Raw genomic sequence first — 17737 nt, forward strand, 5'->3', positions numbered from 1 at the left:
CGATTTCAAGTAATTCTACCGAAATCTAATTTCCGTAAGGATTGTGAGGGGTCCTTGGAAGCCATTGCCCCCTGAAACTCTTTTCTCGCAAAAGCGACAGAACCCGTATTTCCTACCTTGAAGTCATCTTTGCATTGGGAGAGTTTCGTTTCTTTAATGTGGCCCTTTTAGTCAAGGGGTCCTTTTTTGAAAAGGGGCCCTTTGCCCCTCTTAACCTGTTTTCCGAAATAAAAAAAATACGTGTCGATTTACTTTCGGTCCAGTATATATGTGCTAAGTTTGAAGAAAATCGGACGACGAGAAAGCCTTGTGAAGCTACCTCTTTTACACTTTCACTTTTTGGACTTAACGGGTTTTTGCCCCAAAGTCTTCAATTGGTTATTGCCTGAGTTGGCGTCAGAACACAGTCTGGATCTCATTCTGTCTGCCACGCTTTGGATGAATTGAACATTTAGTGCAATTATCTTCTTGTTGTGTTCCAGAATTACATCCTTGTTGTGTGTACCATCCTTTACAGCCTGCAAGGCTAAGTGCATATATTCACCTGGCTCATCTTTGAAAATTTCGATCACCCGTATGGTTCGTTTCACTAGATGATCAGCTCTTGGCAGTTTTATCTCTTGTGATTGTAAATCTTTTGACAGCATAGCTAACTCTTGCTAAACGTCATACATTAATCCTAAATCCAGAAGAAATTCTGGACTCGCAAGTCTTTTCTTCAAATCTCGAAATGTTGCTTTCATGTTTGGATCTATTGTGCTATCCTGTAATGAGTTAGTGAATTGGAGTGCTCGGAATGATGTCTACATAACCTTTACGGTCCTGAATATACTTGCTACCCATCGCATCCCAACAACTCGTCCTACTTTCAGAAACTCTGCACCGAGATCGTGGCACGCTACTTTCATAGCGCGATAATACTTAGAGAACTGACTGTATAAATTATACAATTTGTCCATGAAAGCTTTGAAGTGACCAGCACCCCGGACATTGTTGACAGCGTAAGACATTGATAGTTCAACTCAATGGTTTAACCACTTCCAGGTTTAACCCGAGTTATTTCGTTTTATTAAATAGGTCACTTCTGGTTGATTTTCTTCTCAAACGTGTCTAAGTTGTACACGAAATATCTCGCAATAATTCATGAATGAAGGTCGACGAAACAAAGTGCGAATTTACTCGTGCTGATCTAAATTGAAACAAGTGCGGAAAAGTTAATAGCTCGCATTAGCCCTAATGAGTTGGTTAATTTGGATAAATTGGACCGGGAAGTGGTAGTGCCATAAAAGCAGGGCATTTCTGTTTCAGTTTTGAGACAACTCCAGAACATTTTTCAAGCATGACTCTAGCAACATCAGTAGCAATCGCAATACAATTTTCTCGCAATCCTTTCCCAATCCAATGATTAAATTTTTTAAACAAAACTGTCAAAGGCGATGAAACATGAGTGGCTTACGTTACACAGGAATCGAGCAACAATCTATAGAATGGTAGCATTAAACATCACCCAAGAAAGTGAAGTTCAAGCAAACAATTCTAGACCGAAAAATCGTATGTACTGTGTTTTGGGACAGGAAGGGGGTGTTGCTTTCGTTTTTATTATTATTATTATTATTATTATTATTATTATTATTATTATTATTATTATTATTATTATTATTATTATTATTATTATTATTTTGCCTCGTGCTGACAATAAATTCTACGACGTAGTGTGAGACCTTACAAAAACAGCTCAGTGCAATCCAAAACAAAAGGTGTAGGATGCTGAGTAAGGAAATCGTTTTGCTTCATGACAATACCCATCCACGCACAGCAACTCAAACCCAAAATTTCATAGCATCTTTTGGCTGGGAACAAATTGATCACCCTCCATACAGTCCCGATCTAGCGCCCAGTGACAACTACATGTTCCTATATTTGAAGAAGCATCTGGGTGGTCAGCGCCACGATGACGATGATAAGATCAAAATGGCCGTTTTGCAGTGATTGTCAAATCAGGCGGCAGACTTCTATGAGGATGGTACTCAAAAACTTGTTGTATACGATACAATAATTTCCTTAATATTGGTGGAAACTATGTAGAAAAGTAGATTAAGATACAGGCTTTCATGTAACAATAACATCGTTACGAAAAGTATACGTTTTTTATTATTTCAAAATGGTATTTACTTTTAAAAAAACACACCTCGTATGTGATATGGTTCTGTATTATTTGAGAAAATATCCTTTTGTATTATGATAAGAAAGATAAAAAGAAGGTTAAGGAGTAAAGAAAGGAGGTATGAATAAGTGTAATCAGTGACGGATCTAGCCCGGGGTCGGGGGACTATCCCCCAGTTTTTTACGTGACAAAGATAATTTAAATTATTCTATATATTTTTGAAAATTTACACAGTAAACTTATGATATAGTTTGGCTTCTGGCTGGCCCACCGAGTTTTTATCTTCTAGATCAGCCCCTGAGTGCAATGCAGCTGATCGGTGATATTAGAAAGAGTAAATGTAGCATCAAATCAAATGAATTAGCGAGATCATAGTGCATTGGAGTTTCACGAATGCGACATTTGTGATTCCAGCTGATAGTTAATGGATGGTGTATGCACAGAAATCAAAATATCAGGGTTGGCAAAAGCCATGGTTTTTATTGAAAAACAAAACAGTTTTTTTTTTATATTTAAACTCTTTTTTTGTTTAAACCAGTTTTTTTTTTTTTTTTTTTTTGTTTAAACAATTTACTCTGTGTATTTGTATCGCATATCGACAAAAATAAGTTTGTTTCGCCTTGGTGTTATTATGCAACACCGGGTTATACTGGAAGGGGTCATATAAGCTTAAAGCGGAATCCAAACCACTTCTCAGTCTACATCCGAGAGAAATTGTCCTCTATTTGAACTCGAAACTGGGACTAATTGGCCACAAATACGATGAGTCTGCCGATTCACTCATGAAGGACTCCTGATAAAAATACGTTGTATTGGTCTTTACATACTTGTTAATATAATTGTCAAAAGTCATTTCAGAAGGACGAAAAGATAAACAGTTGAAACAAGTGAAACCATTATACAGAATTACATACGGACAATTTCAAAATACTGCAGAGTACAGAAGAACTAATTTAGTCCAAGTTAGTTCACTACGACTTTTATTAGTCCAAGTTAAAGAAGTACAACGACTTAATTTGCATATCAGTAAGAAAAAATAATAAAGATTCGAATTATTTGAGTCCACTTTGGCTCTGACCCATTTATACATAAATAGATACCAAAGATACTTCTGATTTCAATAAATGCTTCTCGTAAGGTTTGTATGACTCTCTCGCAAAAAAAAAAAAAAAAAAAAAAAAAACCGTCATTTCAATGTATTTTATCAACAGCAAACATTATTTAAACGAAACAATATTTAGATTTTTTTGATTGCAATTGCATAACAATAATAAACTACGAAACATTCATAAACTTATAAATAAACAATAGTTGCTTTCGTAGTATAATCTATTTGAGTAATGATTGGGGAATTTATATCTGAATATGATACGAATAATATACACGAGTGAAACGTTATAAGCCACAAATGTGTGTTCATCAAGATTTTACGAACACTTACACTTTTACGAACATTTTTCGTTTTTTTTTTTTTGGGGGGGGGTACACTATAATGTGTGCAAGGAAAGGTGTCTTCTGACAGTTGGGTAGAGCACGTGTAGTATTGGAGGCGCTGTTGCCAGAGGCACCGCAACAGAGACAGAAACTCTGACGACAAACTTAAGACGTTTAACAAGTCGTCTTAACTACCGGCAACAGCGCGGTCAGCGACCTTCGTACCCTAGAAACAGCGTGAAAGAATACTGCTGTGATTGGCGAACAATCCTCCTTCTCGTTGTGTTTCCAACATGTGCAGCTATCTATCAGAAGCCACATAGTCGTTGTTGCTAGCGTGCAGGCAATTTCCTGATTTTTTAACTAACGATTTAATTACATCTTAAACCTGTATTGTTTTAATTTAATTACTCTCTTTTTTTAAAAAAAAATGCGTAAATGTAACCAATCAGAACTTTTTTATTAAACACTGTTTTAACCTATAATGTATAGCGCAGGAATGCAAATAAGCAACACAATTTTACTCACCCAAGAGAAAATCTACTAGCCCACATCCCACAATAGAAATGATTTACTTACCTTCGGTATGATATCAAATACTCGCCCGCACCGATGAACCACTCGCTCCGGGCGAGTGCTCATTTTCATCTCTGGTATAGCGGGTTGAAAGTTTGGGAGGAACAACTAATGAATTATGAATAGTATCCTTTTTCACAACGGACAATTACTTTTCTCCAATATATTTTGTAGAACAAATGAGAAAGATATTTCAATGTTTTGTTTACAGAATAATTCTCTTTAAATCTAGTTTTCTATGTGAAGATGTTTTATTGAAGCGGATCTAATGCCTCTGTACCAATATTATTTCGAGAATTGAATAGCGCTTACCAGTAAAGACGAGTGTCGAAGGCTCCCAGATGTCCGGATTTAGCCTGAATAGTCCCAGATTTCCATAAGCTGTACCGGTATTCCCAAATTTGTTCAAAATTTCAAAATTGCTGGTTTTTCAACAAAATATGAATTAATATTATTCGTGATATTTTAAAAAATCCTGCTTTTGTTAGTCATTGATACTCAACTAATAGAAAACATTTACTCTACCATTCCCTTTTAGTATATGTGTTGACTTATTCTTGAATTAACTCTGATCTTTCAGCAAAAAGCAAAAGCTAAACTATAACTAAACTGTAAATTTTCGTAAGTTTTCCCGGTCCTTTAATCTGAAAACCTGGAAGCCCTAAATGAGTGTGAATTTAACTCCAAAAGAGGATAACAGAACTTGCGTGTAACATGCACTCAGAATATGCATGTTACATGATGAAAGCTTACTGCTATCGTTTTGTCTGTATTTACTTTCAGTTTGTTGTATTGGTAGCTACGGTGTTAAATTACTTCTTATATCCTTAATTTTAAAATTCATTTCCGTTATCGTTAGCGAAAAGAGTTGTTTTATTTACGGTAGCACTAGACTTTAATTATTAATAAATATGAAGAAAAGAACTGGTCCTAATATTGAACCTTCTGCTACTGCAGAAGATGTGCTGCCACAGTCCTATCTCTGGAGTGGGCTGAAAAATAATACCAAATTGAAACAAAAAGGACTGCATTCATTATTTTATACCAGTATAACACATGGCTCTATAACACGAAACTAAAAGAGGTGAAGTTCTAGAACACTTCCCCCCCCCCTCTTCCAAGATTGCAAACCAAGAAAGTACTCTTTTTAAAAACATCCAAATAGATGTAACCCGAACAACCATGGAAGTAGATGAAACTTTTATCACACGTAGGAAGTTTAACAGAGGACGCAAATTAACCGGTTAACGTACCAATTATTTCCAAAGGAGCGTTTCAATTTTTACCTATTTTTTTTATTGCTAAATTGTAACATGTAACATATTCTAACATTTTAGGAACAAAACGAATGGCAACAGTGTGATTATTTTTACTGAAGGCAACAATGATTTACGTAAGCCTAAAATGTGCTTTCAATAAAGCCTCGAATATACTCGAGCTTGTAAACTTTGTACCGTTCAATAGTGATCAATTGTAATAATGCCGTATGATGCCCGAATATTCTCGAGGTTTTAAAGTATTTGTAAAATTAAAATCTCGAATATACTCGAGCTTTTCAGTTAACCGGTTAAAAGGGAAAACAGTTATCATTTTCGGTATGTATTGTAAGGAAATCAAACGCGCCTTTATTTCAAAGTGACCAACAAACCAAATAAGTATTACGGCCATATACACTGAGAAAAGTCCATTCTCCGGACAGCGTTATATTGTAAAAAAATATACGGAATCCTCTCGCTTACTACATAAATCAGTATGGAGCATACGTTATCCATATGCTACATACGCACTGCCCTTAGATGTTACATCATGCCGTTGCACGATGCCTGATATCTAACAATTTTCCGTATATCACATGGATATACTTACCGTACGTTACATTCCTCAGCGATATAATATATACGTCCACTTGTATGTGAGATCTTGACCGCCTATTGTTTCGTATGGAAAGTACGTATAGATGGAACACTTATACGGAAAGTATTATAAAACATACGTTTTCAGTTACACGTCTGATGTGCGTTAAGTCTAAAACTACAGGAATTACGCATGTAATCTAGCTTTTGAAGTACGCCACCTACATTTTTTTTCTCAGCGTATGATAAAATATAAAACTAGAAACAAATCAATCATTGAGTTTGTGTGTAAATAGCACGTTATAATAAAATAATAAAATATAAATTATTGTTCCTTATTCTTGCTCATTTCACGACTGAAGGAGAATAATAGAATGTAAGAAGAATATAAGGTAAGTAAGCTGATATTTGAAAAAAAAAAAATGCAAAACCAGTCCATGCATGACGGATGGGAACGGTTGTCCGCGGTCCGTCGTACAGGGTTCTAGAACCTTCCCTGAAAGACGTCAAAAGAAAGAGATGTAGGGAAAGACTTACTGACACTTTTGAAAATGTGACAAGTATTTGTTAAATGGTGCTGAATTGGGTAGAATAGTACCAACTTTTCCACAAAAAGGGCTGAAAATGGCAGCGTGGTACCAACAGGCCTATGAATGACTAAAGGGGCGTTTGCACTTAGTCGATTTAGTCGCACGACTAAATCGACTCGCTGCATTTGACACTAAATCGAAGCAACTAGGCCGAATCAGATTGATGGATGTGTTCAATTATTTCAACCACAGAAAATAGAACGTCTTTTAATTCAATTGCCAGTCGATTAGTCGCCTTCGATCAACAAGCGATTAAGTTGAAGTCCCGTTTACACGGTCGATTAAGTTGAAAGTGACGCCAATTCAACTGAATCGAACGCAAATCGACTAAGTGTAAACGCCCCATAAAAGGGCTGAATTTGGTACAATTGTACCAAGTGTGGCAACGGTGATACATGTTCTTCCTATTCCATTTGAACCTTTAAATCATATATTTCAACTGCTTTTGAGCGATTAATCGAGAGATAAACAGGCACACTCCTTAATGGTTTCGTTAATTCCCCAACGCAAAACTTGTGATTTAGTTTACGATAATCTATATACCAGTTATAATAACTTTTTGCATTCCGTTGTTGTACGCAGAATTTTGCAAAGATTGCTATAGAATGACCCTCAAACCCTCAACGTGTATTTGCTTTTAATAAAGGATTTTAAAACTAGTATCTGCCAACACTGTGAGTGTGTTTGCAAGGGAACTAGTGTTACTAATGTGAGCATTATTACAGAATTTTTTAAAAAAGTAGAAAATAAATTGTGAAGAATTTAAATCATTCAATATAGTATTTTATAAAACAAAATTTTATTGTCTTCTATTGGAACCCATATCTGTAGTATAAAACTATGTATTTTGTGAAAAACATTAATGTAAGCGAGGAATGAGAGAAATAATTATTTCAATTCTTTATATATTTTTCATATTGTAGGATGGTAACACTTCCTGCAACAGGTCCCAGAAAATTCAAAAAGCGAGGGAGGTGTATCAATGAATATTGAATAATATAACAGATGATGGTTAGAATATTAAATAAGCGGCTCATGGGTTAAAGAGTGATCTACAGTGTTTTCAGTTCAGTGACTACAGAAAATCATATAATGGCGCAGAAGCAAGTGCATAACAATTCATCGATTCCATCAGGCAAATCCATAGGTAAGCAATATACTATAACATTTTGAAATTCACTTCTACACGTGATAATGAACATTAAATCAGTTCTTTGAAGTATTAAGAAAAATGCTTCTGTAATTCGAGTTTTCACGCTTTAATTGCAGAAAATAAAACAAGAAAATCTCTTCTATTTCCGCGCAATGTTTATGTGATTACACCGTAGGAAGTGAATGAGTGTATTGTATTAACTCTCTTGAGCGATTACTATTCTAACAGTGATCAAAATTCCGTACAAGTCAAGTTCAACACACCACTCGAAATAATTTTTGAAAACCTGCTGTTTTACCTTTGTCACTCTACTTGAAATAACTCTTGGTAAATTATGATTCTTTCACTGATTTCCTTCTTATTCTCTTCTAAATTATTTGCGCTGGGCAACATATATTTCACTTGGCATAGATAAAAGTCAAGGAGACCATTAGAGGTAATTGTTGAAAAGTTATAATTCTGTTACGATTTGTGTATACATACGGCGTCCGGTTGTGTGGCGTACAAACCTACCTGTGCTAGGTGGCCATTAGAAAGCACGAATGCTAACTTACCAATTCAGGACGGAGCGAAGTGGGTGGGTGGTGCGGTAGCGCGAAGGTGCATCCGAAAGGAACAGGTACGTAAGCGACGGTGGGTATACACGTAATCGAGAGTACTGAAAAGCAGTGAGTTTTGGAAATGATACCTGTTTCAACAGCACTTGGCATGGTTTATACTAGTGGCGCTTCACTTGTAAACATAAAATGCAGCTTCTGTACAGTGTGTAGTAATACACCGCCAGTGGAAAATAGTATCTAATAGAGCCATCTTTCATATGCATTCACTTATTTTATCCGTCATAAAGCACTTGTAATGTTTTTATACCTTGGTAACCCCCACTTGTAAGCCTAAAGTACAACTGTACTAGTTTGTTTTTCATTCTATTGCTTGCAAAAATTTGTTCTTTATAAATATGTCTTTTCATGCACAGTATTGAATTTTACCTGTAGATCTTTCAAAATGTGATGTGCCAAAAGTAAACCAATACTGTTGAAAAATTGTAATTCTTTCATTAATTTCCTTCTTCTTGTCTTCCAGAAGATTTGTACTGGGCAACATGACAATATCGGATTTAATATAGAAAAAGTTAAATAAAGGGTTCCACTGGAAGTAATTGTTGAAAAATTACAATTCTTTCACAATTTGCCTGTAAATACAGTGTCCAGATATTTGCCATAAGAACTGCAGTGCAAAGAACAAACAAACCTGTGCTAAGTGGGCGAAAAGACAACGAGTACTATCAAACCAAGTCAGTACAGGGCATAGATGATGGGCCCGTGTGAGGTGTGTCTGAAGGGAGCAGGTGCGTCAGCGACATTGGGTATACGACTCGTTGAGTACCAAGCAGTAGGAATAATGCTTAAGCCTTCCTAAAAACGCATTCTAAGATTTATTCCTCAAGAGAGGTGTGAAGTTGTTGGAGTTCATTGTTCCGTTTCAGTACCGAGGCAATATGAGATGTGCATCGACAGTTAACATGGGGTTGGACCCACTTGAACTACCACCAGGGGTTGAATCTCTGGTAACCATCTGGCTACGATTGAGCGCAAGGGGGAAAGAACGAATTCATTTACATATTCAGGATGTCCACATTCTGGAAAGTCAGGGAAGTAAAAATGTGTCAGGGAAATGGCGGATTGGTCAGGGAAATATCTATTTAGGTCCATTGTTCGAGTATTGAATTTATGAAATAGTAAGTGGGTCATTCCCTGTGAAATCAACTAAGCCCAAAACGTCAGATTTCGATGAAACTTCGTGTACATGTAGGCCTCTATAAGTGTGGACCATGCACCAAACTGTAGCTCTGTACCCCCTATAGTTTCAGAGTACAGTGTGGTAAAAAATGGACAAATTTGATTTTTTTTTTTTTTTTTTTTTGTGTGTGTGTGTGTGTGTGTGTAGAATCTTGTTAGCTTCGATTAACCATATCTCCCATAAATATTGAGCTAGAGAGAAAAATATATACAATTTTGATGAGAAAAGAATAGGCTACAGGGTAAGTCAGGAACATTTATTTGAAAATCCAGTATCATTTTCCGGGAAAAATTTGGATCAGTGATATCTCAGAAAGTGCGCATTTGATTTCTTTGAAATGGGTACCAATTTAGCCCCATATGTCCGGGATAAGTTTGCCAAATGTCACTTGGGCCAAGAATGGACGTGGAGTCTACAATGATTTTCGTGTGACCATGTCGGGAGAGATACCTGGGGTGCCAATGTTGAAACTTGCCAATTTGTCAATACTGGTGAAGTAAGGTGTAATAAATATTTAGCTATTACTGACCTGCTGGAAGTGATCAATTGTCTGTGGTGTCTGTGTTGAAGCAGTGGACTGGCTTCTTCCATCTCTGTTGCTGAGCTTGTATGTATGGCCAGTTGCAGTTATGAAATCAATAAGAGATAAGATGTCACAAGCAGGCATTGAGACCACATCTGGTATATCTGAATATACAAAGGAAGGTACTGTCCGAATCACCTATGCAGCAATGCAGCTTTTAAATGCACACAGTTACAGGTAATGCTACACCTGGATCACGGGACTATCCGCTACTGACACTCGGAAATAGCTGTATAGTCACTGTGATTTCACTAACTGTGCTTGAACACTATATAGACACTTACAGAGACTTGTACTGGCATGCAGTGTCAATGTCCTTTGCTTTTATAAGGGAACGAACCTTCCAGAATATTTACATATTTAGGTCAATGCATTGTACTACGATTGATAATGGAATGTTCCAAAGATCCCCACACAATTGCTGAACCACAGATTGCATCAGAAAAAGTTTACTGCTAGGTCAGTTACACTTTACTTCACCAGTAATGTCAAGTTGGCAAGTTGCCACATTGGCACCCAGATGCCTCTCCCGACATGTCCACACAAAAATCATTGTAGAGTCCAGGCCTATTCTTGGCCCAAATTGGCATTTGGCACACTTACGCCGAACATATGGGGCTACCTTGGTACCCAATTTCAAGAAAATCAAATGGGCACTTTCTAATATATCACTGATCCAAATATTTACGGGAGATATGACGAATTGAAGCTAACAAGGTTCTGCAAAAAGCATCAAATTTGTCAACTTTTTTACCACCCTGTACTGTGAAAATACAGGGGGTACAGGGCTAAAACTCAGTGCATAATCATCTCTCATAGGGGCCTACATGTACACCAAGATTCATCAAAATTCTGAGACGACGAGTTTTTTTTTTTCCCTGAAAATTTGGTTGATTTCACATGTAATGGCTCAAGTGTAATATCGGCCTAATGCACATGTTTACAAATTTGTATTCTTTTCGATTAAAGAACGTTTTAAAAAGAAAGAAACAAGTGGAGAGAGCACAAGTGCAGCTATGGGAAAGGTGGAGACTGGAGTTTCTTTCCATTTTTATTTTTTTTTTTTATTTTTAAATTATTCAATGGTCAGGGAAATCTGGAACTTTGGTCATGGGAAGAATTTTTTGAGCCAAATTTGCGTGGACACTCTGATATTTGTCGATTTGGAACGCGGAAAGATAAGAATGTTTTCTGGTAACCCTCGAAGAAAAAATTGCGTTTCATTCAAGTTTGGTAATTATTACGAAAGTTACCGTTGAAGAGTGCCTCCAAGTGGGGAGGTTCATGCCTCAAATACAAACTCTAGTAGTAGTTCTTGATTGCCTCTCTACTGTTAATTTCAAATCAATCAATTACTGTGGGTAGTCCTACATCATATTACGTACGATGGATAAACTATACCTAAATATTTGTTGAATTTACCTTTCTTTTATTCCTCACCGATTTCAACCCCAAACACGAGGCATAACTATTCCCGGCGGGAGCTCATGTGGTTCGGATTCCACGTTAATCAGTAGGTCCACGTCTCATATAGCCTCGCTGCTGAACGGGACGCTAAACTAAAATCACCTCACCTCACGAGGCATAACTAAGAAGCTTCAAGGAAGCTTAATCTTCATTGAGTCATGCCGCGGTGGCTCAGCGGTAGAGCGTTCACTTCTGGTGCATGGGGTTCCTTGTTCGATCCCAGCTCGGACCAAGTAGTGACAAACTTTGTGTGCATGGGTTTTCTCGGGGTTCTCCCGTTTCCTCTCACTTCCTTCATTCCACCATTTCCATTTATTTCTCATCATCACCGTCTTTAGCCTAGCTGGCATAATTGTGAGACGTAAAACTTAACGATTTCATTTTTTTTTTTTTTTCATTGGCTAATATTTATATACACATACAAGCGTGTTGTGTCGAATGATAGAACTTCACATCTAGATTAAGAGTGAAATTCAGATTGTTTCCACAGTGAAACTCGTGCAAACAGTATCCTCATGCTGTCTACCCTTTTGTTGATGCATGCAGATACCCTCATGGAACAGGTAAAATTGAAGAAACACATTCAGAAATACATGTTTAAAAGGTACAGTTATTTCACTGATTACCTCTTAATGTCTTGTAGTGTTTTTAGCTTATTGAGTGTGTACAGATTTATAATATGGCTGTAAGCTTATTTGTGAAGAAAACCAGTACTAGCCTATGCTAGGTGATTACTACAAGCAAAATTTTTCTATTCTGGTTCTGGATCAGGCGAAACCGATGACCCTGTCTGTATGGTTAGGGGGAGGGGGGATTGAGTCCAAAGGGAGCAGGCGTAAAGCGACGGTGTGTATACGCCTAAAAGAAATGTGAAAAGCATGTACCAACCTCATCTTGGTGGTCTGCGTAGTAAGGAACCACATTGTTTGTGTTCACTGATGACGTGCATGTTTTTGGCCTCCGTAAATGTATTCCTTTAACGTTACTCTTTCTTTCAGAGTTATCAGGTTTTATCTTTAAAGTTTAATAAAAATGGTCCCTTCTCTTAATCTGCACCGAAGCTCACTCTCATTTACTTCAGATGCAGTTAATTTTTGGCGCCAAGTCAAATATATAACTAATTCCCTTTGAGTGAAAGATATTGGCAAGGGTTATATTTCAAATACGATCATCCAGTTAACTATATTGAAAACATCACGCTGCATAGATAAATTACTGAAATTAACCTGACAGGTATGGATCTAAAGGCATAGCGTATAATAGATAAATTATGAATATTTGATCGAACTCCGTGGGTATATGGTTAGCATACGTGCTTTTGTTGCGACAGACCCAGGTTCGATTCCCGGTGGGAGTTCATATGGTTCGAATCCCACGTTAAGCTGTAGATCCACTTCTCATATCACCTTGCTGCTGAAAGGGACTCAATTCTCAACCAACCAACAAACAATTTATTATAATATATCGCCATTCGAGGAAATTTCTGAATGAAATGTCATTGTAATATTGTACAATATAAGAAGCAGAAGATAAAGAGAAATGTGTGACATTAATATATAGTGAATCTACATATTTTGCTGTATTCCTTTCCAAAATTATACAACTATATTAGAATTGAAGGATAAAATAACGGATCAGTTACTGTCGATTCACACCTAATTAAATACATTCCTTCATATATGCGCAATTTACTTTACTTTGTATAAAATGGGAAAACTGGAAAGTGTTTAGAACTAAACGTCTATGCCTATTTTTCCTTTCAGAAAATAAAACTACCTTTTCTGTTATTTTTTAGACATGGATGGAGAGTGCAGAATGTCGGCCGTGGAAATGGATGAAATCCGACAGAAGAATATTGCCTATGAATACCTGTGTCATTTAGAAGAAACCAAAAAGTAAGTGTTTTCTTAAGGTGCTAAATATGAATTTTATGAACAAATAAAAAATATATTTGCCAACTCGGTTTGCGAAGATTTCATATTATGAATTCGAATAATTCCATAAAAGTATAATAAAGATGTAATAGTAGAAAAGCTAAGTGATTCCTGTTAAGAACTCAGTAACTTTAAGAAGTATCCATGACACTGTCACAGTGCTACAATTTCAGTCATAGAATTTTCAAGACGTGACCTACTAATACTGAATTTCCATCGCAATAATTTTCTAATACTGAGTTACCAATGCTATTGTGGTTGGTTTATATCCTTTACGACCGATCAGTTACAGTATTTCATTGCTGATAATTTAATGAAGTATATAACTAGCAAAGAAAATTAATAACTTAGTTGATTATAGTGTACAGTACTTACAGTTCACTTAACACTATCAGATATTTTTCTCATGTTAATATACAAAATGTACGCATGATAAATCATCTTCACATTACCATAACTTCAGTGTTGAAACTTCAATTTAAAGGATTAATAATTAGATTTCTGGGCTTTCGGCATCTATGGTCATGTTAGGCCGTCACATATAAGGGATGGCGTCCTTTCGCAATCACCCTACCGGGAAAGTGGGGAGGAAGAAAGTAAGCGGCCATTATGTTAAGTACTATCCTGACATTTGCCTGGTGTGAATAAAGGAAATCTTACTCAGTACTGCTGGCCTAAAAAAGTTTTTACACATTTCGACCGAGTATCTTCACCGAGAATTGAACCCGAGACCACTCGCACCAAAGGCCAGAGCGCTAGTGACTGCGCTACATGGGGCCACAAAGGGGCGATAAACTTTAATCGATACTACCTTGTGGACGATTAATGGTTCCTGTGTGTTTTACCATTATGCATGTATAGAAATGACGAAGAAACATTAGGGAACTCAAATTAAGCGACAGCGATATTTTTTCTCTGGTAAGTTGTTAGAGTTATGATTTTATTATGTAGTTCTATTCAAACATACACCTTACTATAGGATTTCACGTACTATAATTTTGTGTTTTAGAGAGTGCTATTTAGTAAATTCTTTCTAGATGCTCTTCATTGTTGGGAGTATCTTGCCGCCTAATCATAATTGATTTTAAAGATGTGTTACTTGACAATGAGAACATGTCTAACTCCCTCGTGGCCATAAGCCTAGTGTGCGCGTATTCGATGCGGGATACCCGGGTTTGATTGCCAATGGGAGTTCATATGATTTTAATCCCACGTTAAGCTGTGGGTCCATGTCTCATATAGCCTCGGTGCTGAAAGAACGCTGAACTCCAATCTAATCAACAACTGGAAGTGTCTACAATACTGATTTTGTGAAATAAGAATTTTGTATACAACTAGATTTATTACTCTTATCTTTGTAGTATTTTTCAAAAGTACTTAAGAGGAGCCTAGTGAATTGCCTTAATATATTGATTCTTTGTGAAACAGGCAGAGAATCAATATGATATAATATTACTAGATACCTTTGTAAACTCCAGCTTCGAAAACTTGTTGTGGCTAAAATACTTTTATCTGCTTATCATTCAGAGTTGTTGATATCTTCCTCATTCCAGAATACCCACTGAGCTTTTTTGGATAAAAGAAAAATTTTAAAACATCCACCTCCAAAGATATACTTTTAAACTTGGGTTGAAATGATAATTTTATTGTTGTTATAATTACTTTTTCCAGCCATGTTTCGCAGTACATATCTAGTTTGAGAATTGGCTTAAAACATGTATTTATCAAAAAATCTTCAGAACAGAGTATCATTGAGAAAGAATATGTTTAGGAGTCATGCATAAGAATTTTGTTCACACTTGATCAAATTCGCTGTAAAGGTGTTCAACTGTAATCAGGAATAAGAAGCAACGCCACTACATTCCATTTGTTTCAATAGTACCTACTCGCGTATTAGTACAAATGTCAAGTAGTCTAAAAAAGTATTGAGCCTTTGGAGGTCAAAATTGAGAAGACATTTATTGTTATTTCAAAATAAAATTATGAAACATCGTGTGCACCATTTTGACCTTCTGCAATTTTCTCGCAATAACATAATCCCATCGCTATAGAGCTCCCGTGATTTCTGGTCAAAAAATTGTGACTTATGATTTTCACAGGGATCTTTTCACGGAGTTCTGCAGAGACCGGAATTAATTATATTGACGGTGCCAGGTTTGGGGTATACGGTGGATGTATGGAAATTTACCAGCCAAGTTCTTTTGATTTCTGGCGGGTCGTAACAGATGTATGCAGTCTGGCATCGACAGATTGCTTTACGACACACTTTCTGTTCACTAATTCCTGCCATTTCTTTTGATTTCTACGCGCACTCGCGCTAAATGTTTGCAGTACAGTTCTATTGTTATGCCCGGCGGCAGCAGCTCATGATGCACGATCCCTTTTCCTACCAAACGCACAACAGCTTAACTTCCCTAAGCGATAGTGTGATCTGTGTCACAGGCTGTGGAGCTTATCGCTTCGACAGTGATCTTTTTTGCACATTATTGTCGTAGGTTATACATACACTCTTCAGTCACTCATGATCAACCACTTCAGAAATGGCTGGAGTTCGTTTCAATAGAGATTCATAGATGGAAATTCCATCGAGTAAGTATTTTGATTCAGATTACGTGGCACCCAGGCTTCGAGCTGCTTCTTGTAACCAGTTTTCTCCAAATGGTTTACAACTGTTTGAGATATTGGATTTTAGGTTCTTGGAGATGTCATGATTGTTTATAAGCTGGCCTTGTCTGACTCTTGTCAGAGTTTTTTGCTGTGGTTACTCTTTCACAGCAAGGAGCGTTTTGGACATCGAAATTTCAAGAACCAAAGCAACTGAGCTATTTTTTGACTGTTCATTTTAATAGCGTATTTTGCCCATAAACAAAATTTTTTTTCTTTCATGGGCCTGCGCAAAATATGCGACTTTATCCAAATAAAATTGTAAAATGTAGCGCATTTTGCGGAGATTTCACTCACCTCACGATTGATTAAAAGAATTATACCACATTTCTTCACGTCTACTAGTTTCAACTGTCAGCAATGATACTCGGATGATTAGTACTGATAAAGCTGTTGCTACTTAACAGAAAGTCAATATTTTCCTCAAAAAAATGCAAGACTCTAAAAGAGTTAGCTTGGATATAAACATACAAGTAGTTTTCGGGGTGAGGGAGAACTGAAATCTTGGATTTTTTTTTTTCTAATCTCATTTTCAGTTGGCAATTTGCTTCCGTACAGTATATATTACGATCAAAGGACCTTTGTATCGTGCGATAATCATATTATACGTCATATATTCCACCAGATATGCAAGAATATGATTAGATTGGTTTTTATATATATAGTTAATCCAGATGTAGTGTTGGGGGCCGCGGTGGCTCAGTGGTAGAGCGTTCACCTGTGGTGCATGGGGTCCCGGGTTCGATTCCAGCCCCCGCCAAGTGAACTTTGTGGTGGACAAACACCGCGTGCGTGGGTTTTCTCGGGGTTCTCCCGTTTCCTCCCACTTTCTTCATTCCACCATTTCATTCATTACTCATCATCACCGTCTCCTTTAGCCTAACCGGCATAATCGTGGGACGTAAAACTCAAAGATTTCATTTCATTTCCAGATGTAGTGTTGAAAAACATAGAGATTCTTTAATAATTTCCTTTTTTAAGTGAACCGTTTCTAGTGTCTTTGATTCAAATTATGGTATTACACAAAATAAAAGTAGAATTTTGATTTGTGCATTTGTAATTATCATAAGAGAAGCGTTTGTTTCCTCTTTTTAATGCAACACTTTTTCGTTTGTATGTGTGTAATTATCTAGATGTAGTGTTGAGAAATTCTTTTTTAAATGAAGCATTTTCGATTTGTAATTGACTCGTGGGTAAAGGCCAGGGTTTGAAAAAACCCGGGGTTTTTTGTAAAAGCCCAAACCACCTGGGCCCATATGGGTTTTTTCGAAATATTTCAGTGTCTTTGGGGTAAAAGTGTTAAAATGTGATTTATTTTTCAAGATTGTCATTGTCAAACTTGCTACAATTTCCTACTCACTGCTGTTTTGAAAAAATGGCCACCATTTTGAAATTTTACATTCGATCGCTGAGAAAATCTATACAGCAAATTTAGCATATCTCGTGCTTCCACCGTCAAAATTTCAACTGAAAAGACTGAAAATTGCGCTTCGTAGCGTGTATGCTCGCTGTTTTAATAAAT

General features: G+C 36.7%; 1 protein-coding gene across 1 annotated transcript in view; it reads left to right on the top strand.

The window, feature by feature from the left end:
• The first annotated feature begins 7540 nt into the window (after positions 1–7540).
• The window catches only part of LOC145675638 (ras GTPase-activating-like protein IQGAP1), a 143594-nt gene continuing 133397 nt past the window's right edge, over positions 7541–17737 (top strand). Inside the window, exons 1-2 of the mRNA XM_081746191.1 lie at positions 7541–7764; positions 13413–13512. Of these exons, the coding sequence (XP_081602317.1) occupies positions 7710–7764; positions 13413–13512 (155 nt within the window). The 5' untranslated portion in view covers positions 7541–7709. The remainder of the gene's footprint in view (positions 7765–13412; positions 13513–17737) is intronic.

This window comes from Thermobia domestica, chromosome 2 (genome assembly GCF_964235325.1).
Source record: "Thermobia domestica chromosome 2, izTheDome1.hap1.1, whole genome shotgun sequence".
In the NCBI taxonomy this organism is placed as follows: domain Eukaryota; kingdom Metazoa; phylum Arthropoda; class Insecta; order Zygentoma; family Lepismatidae; genus Thermobia; species Thermobia domestica.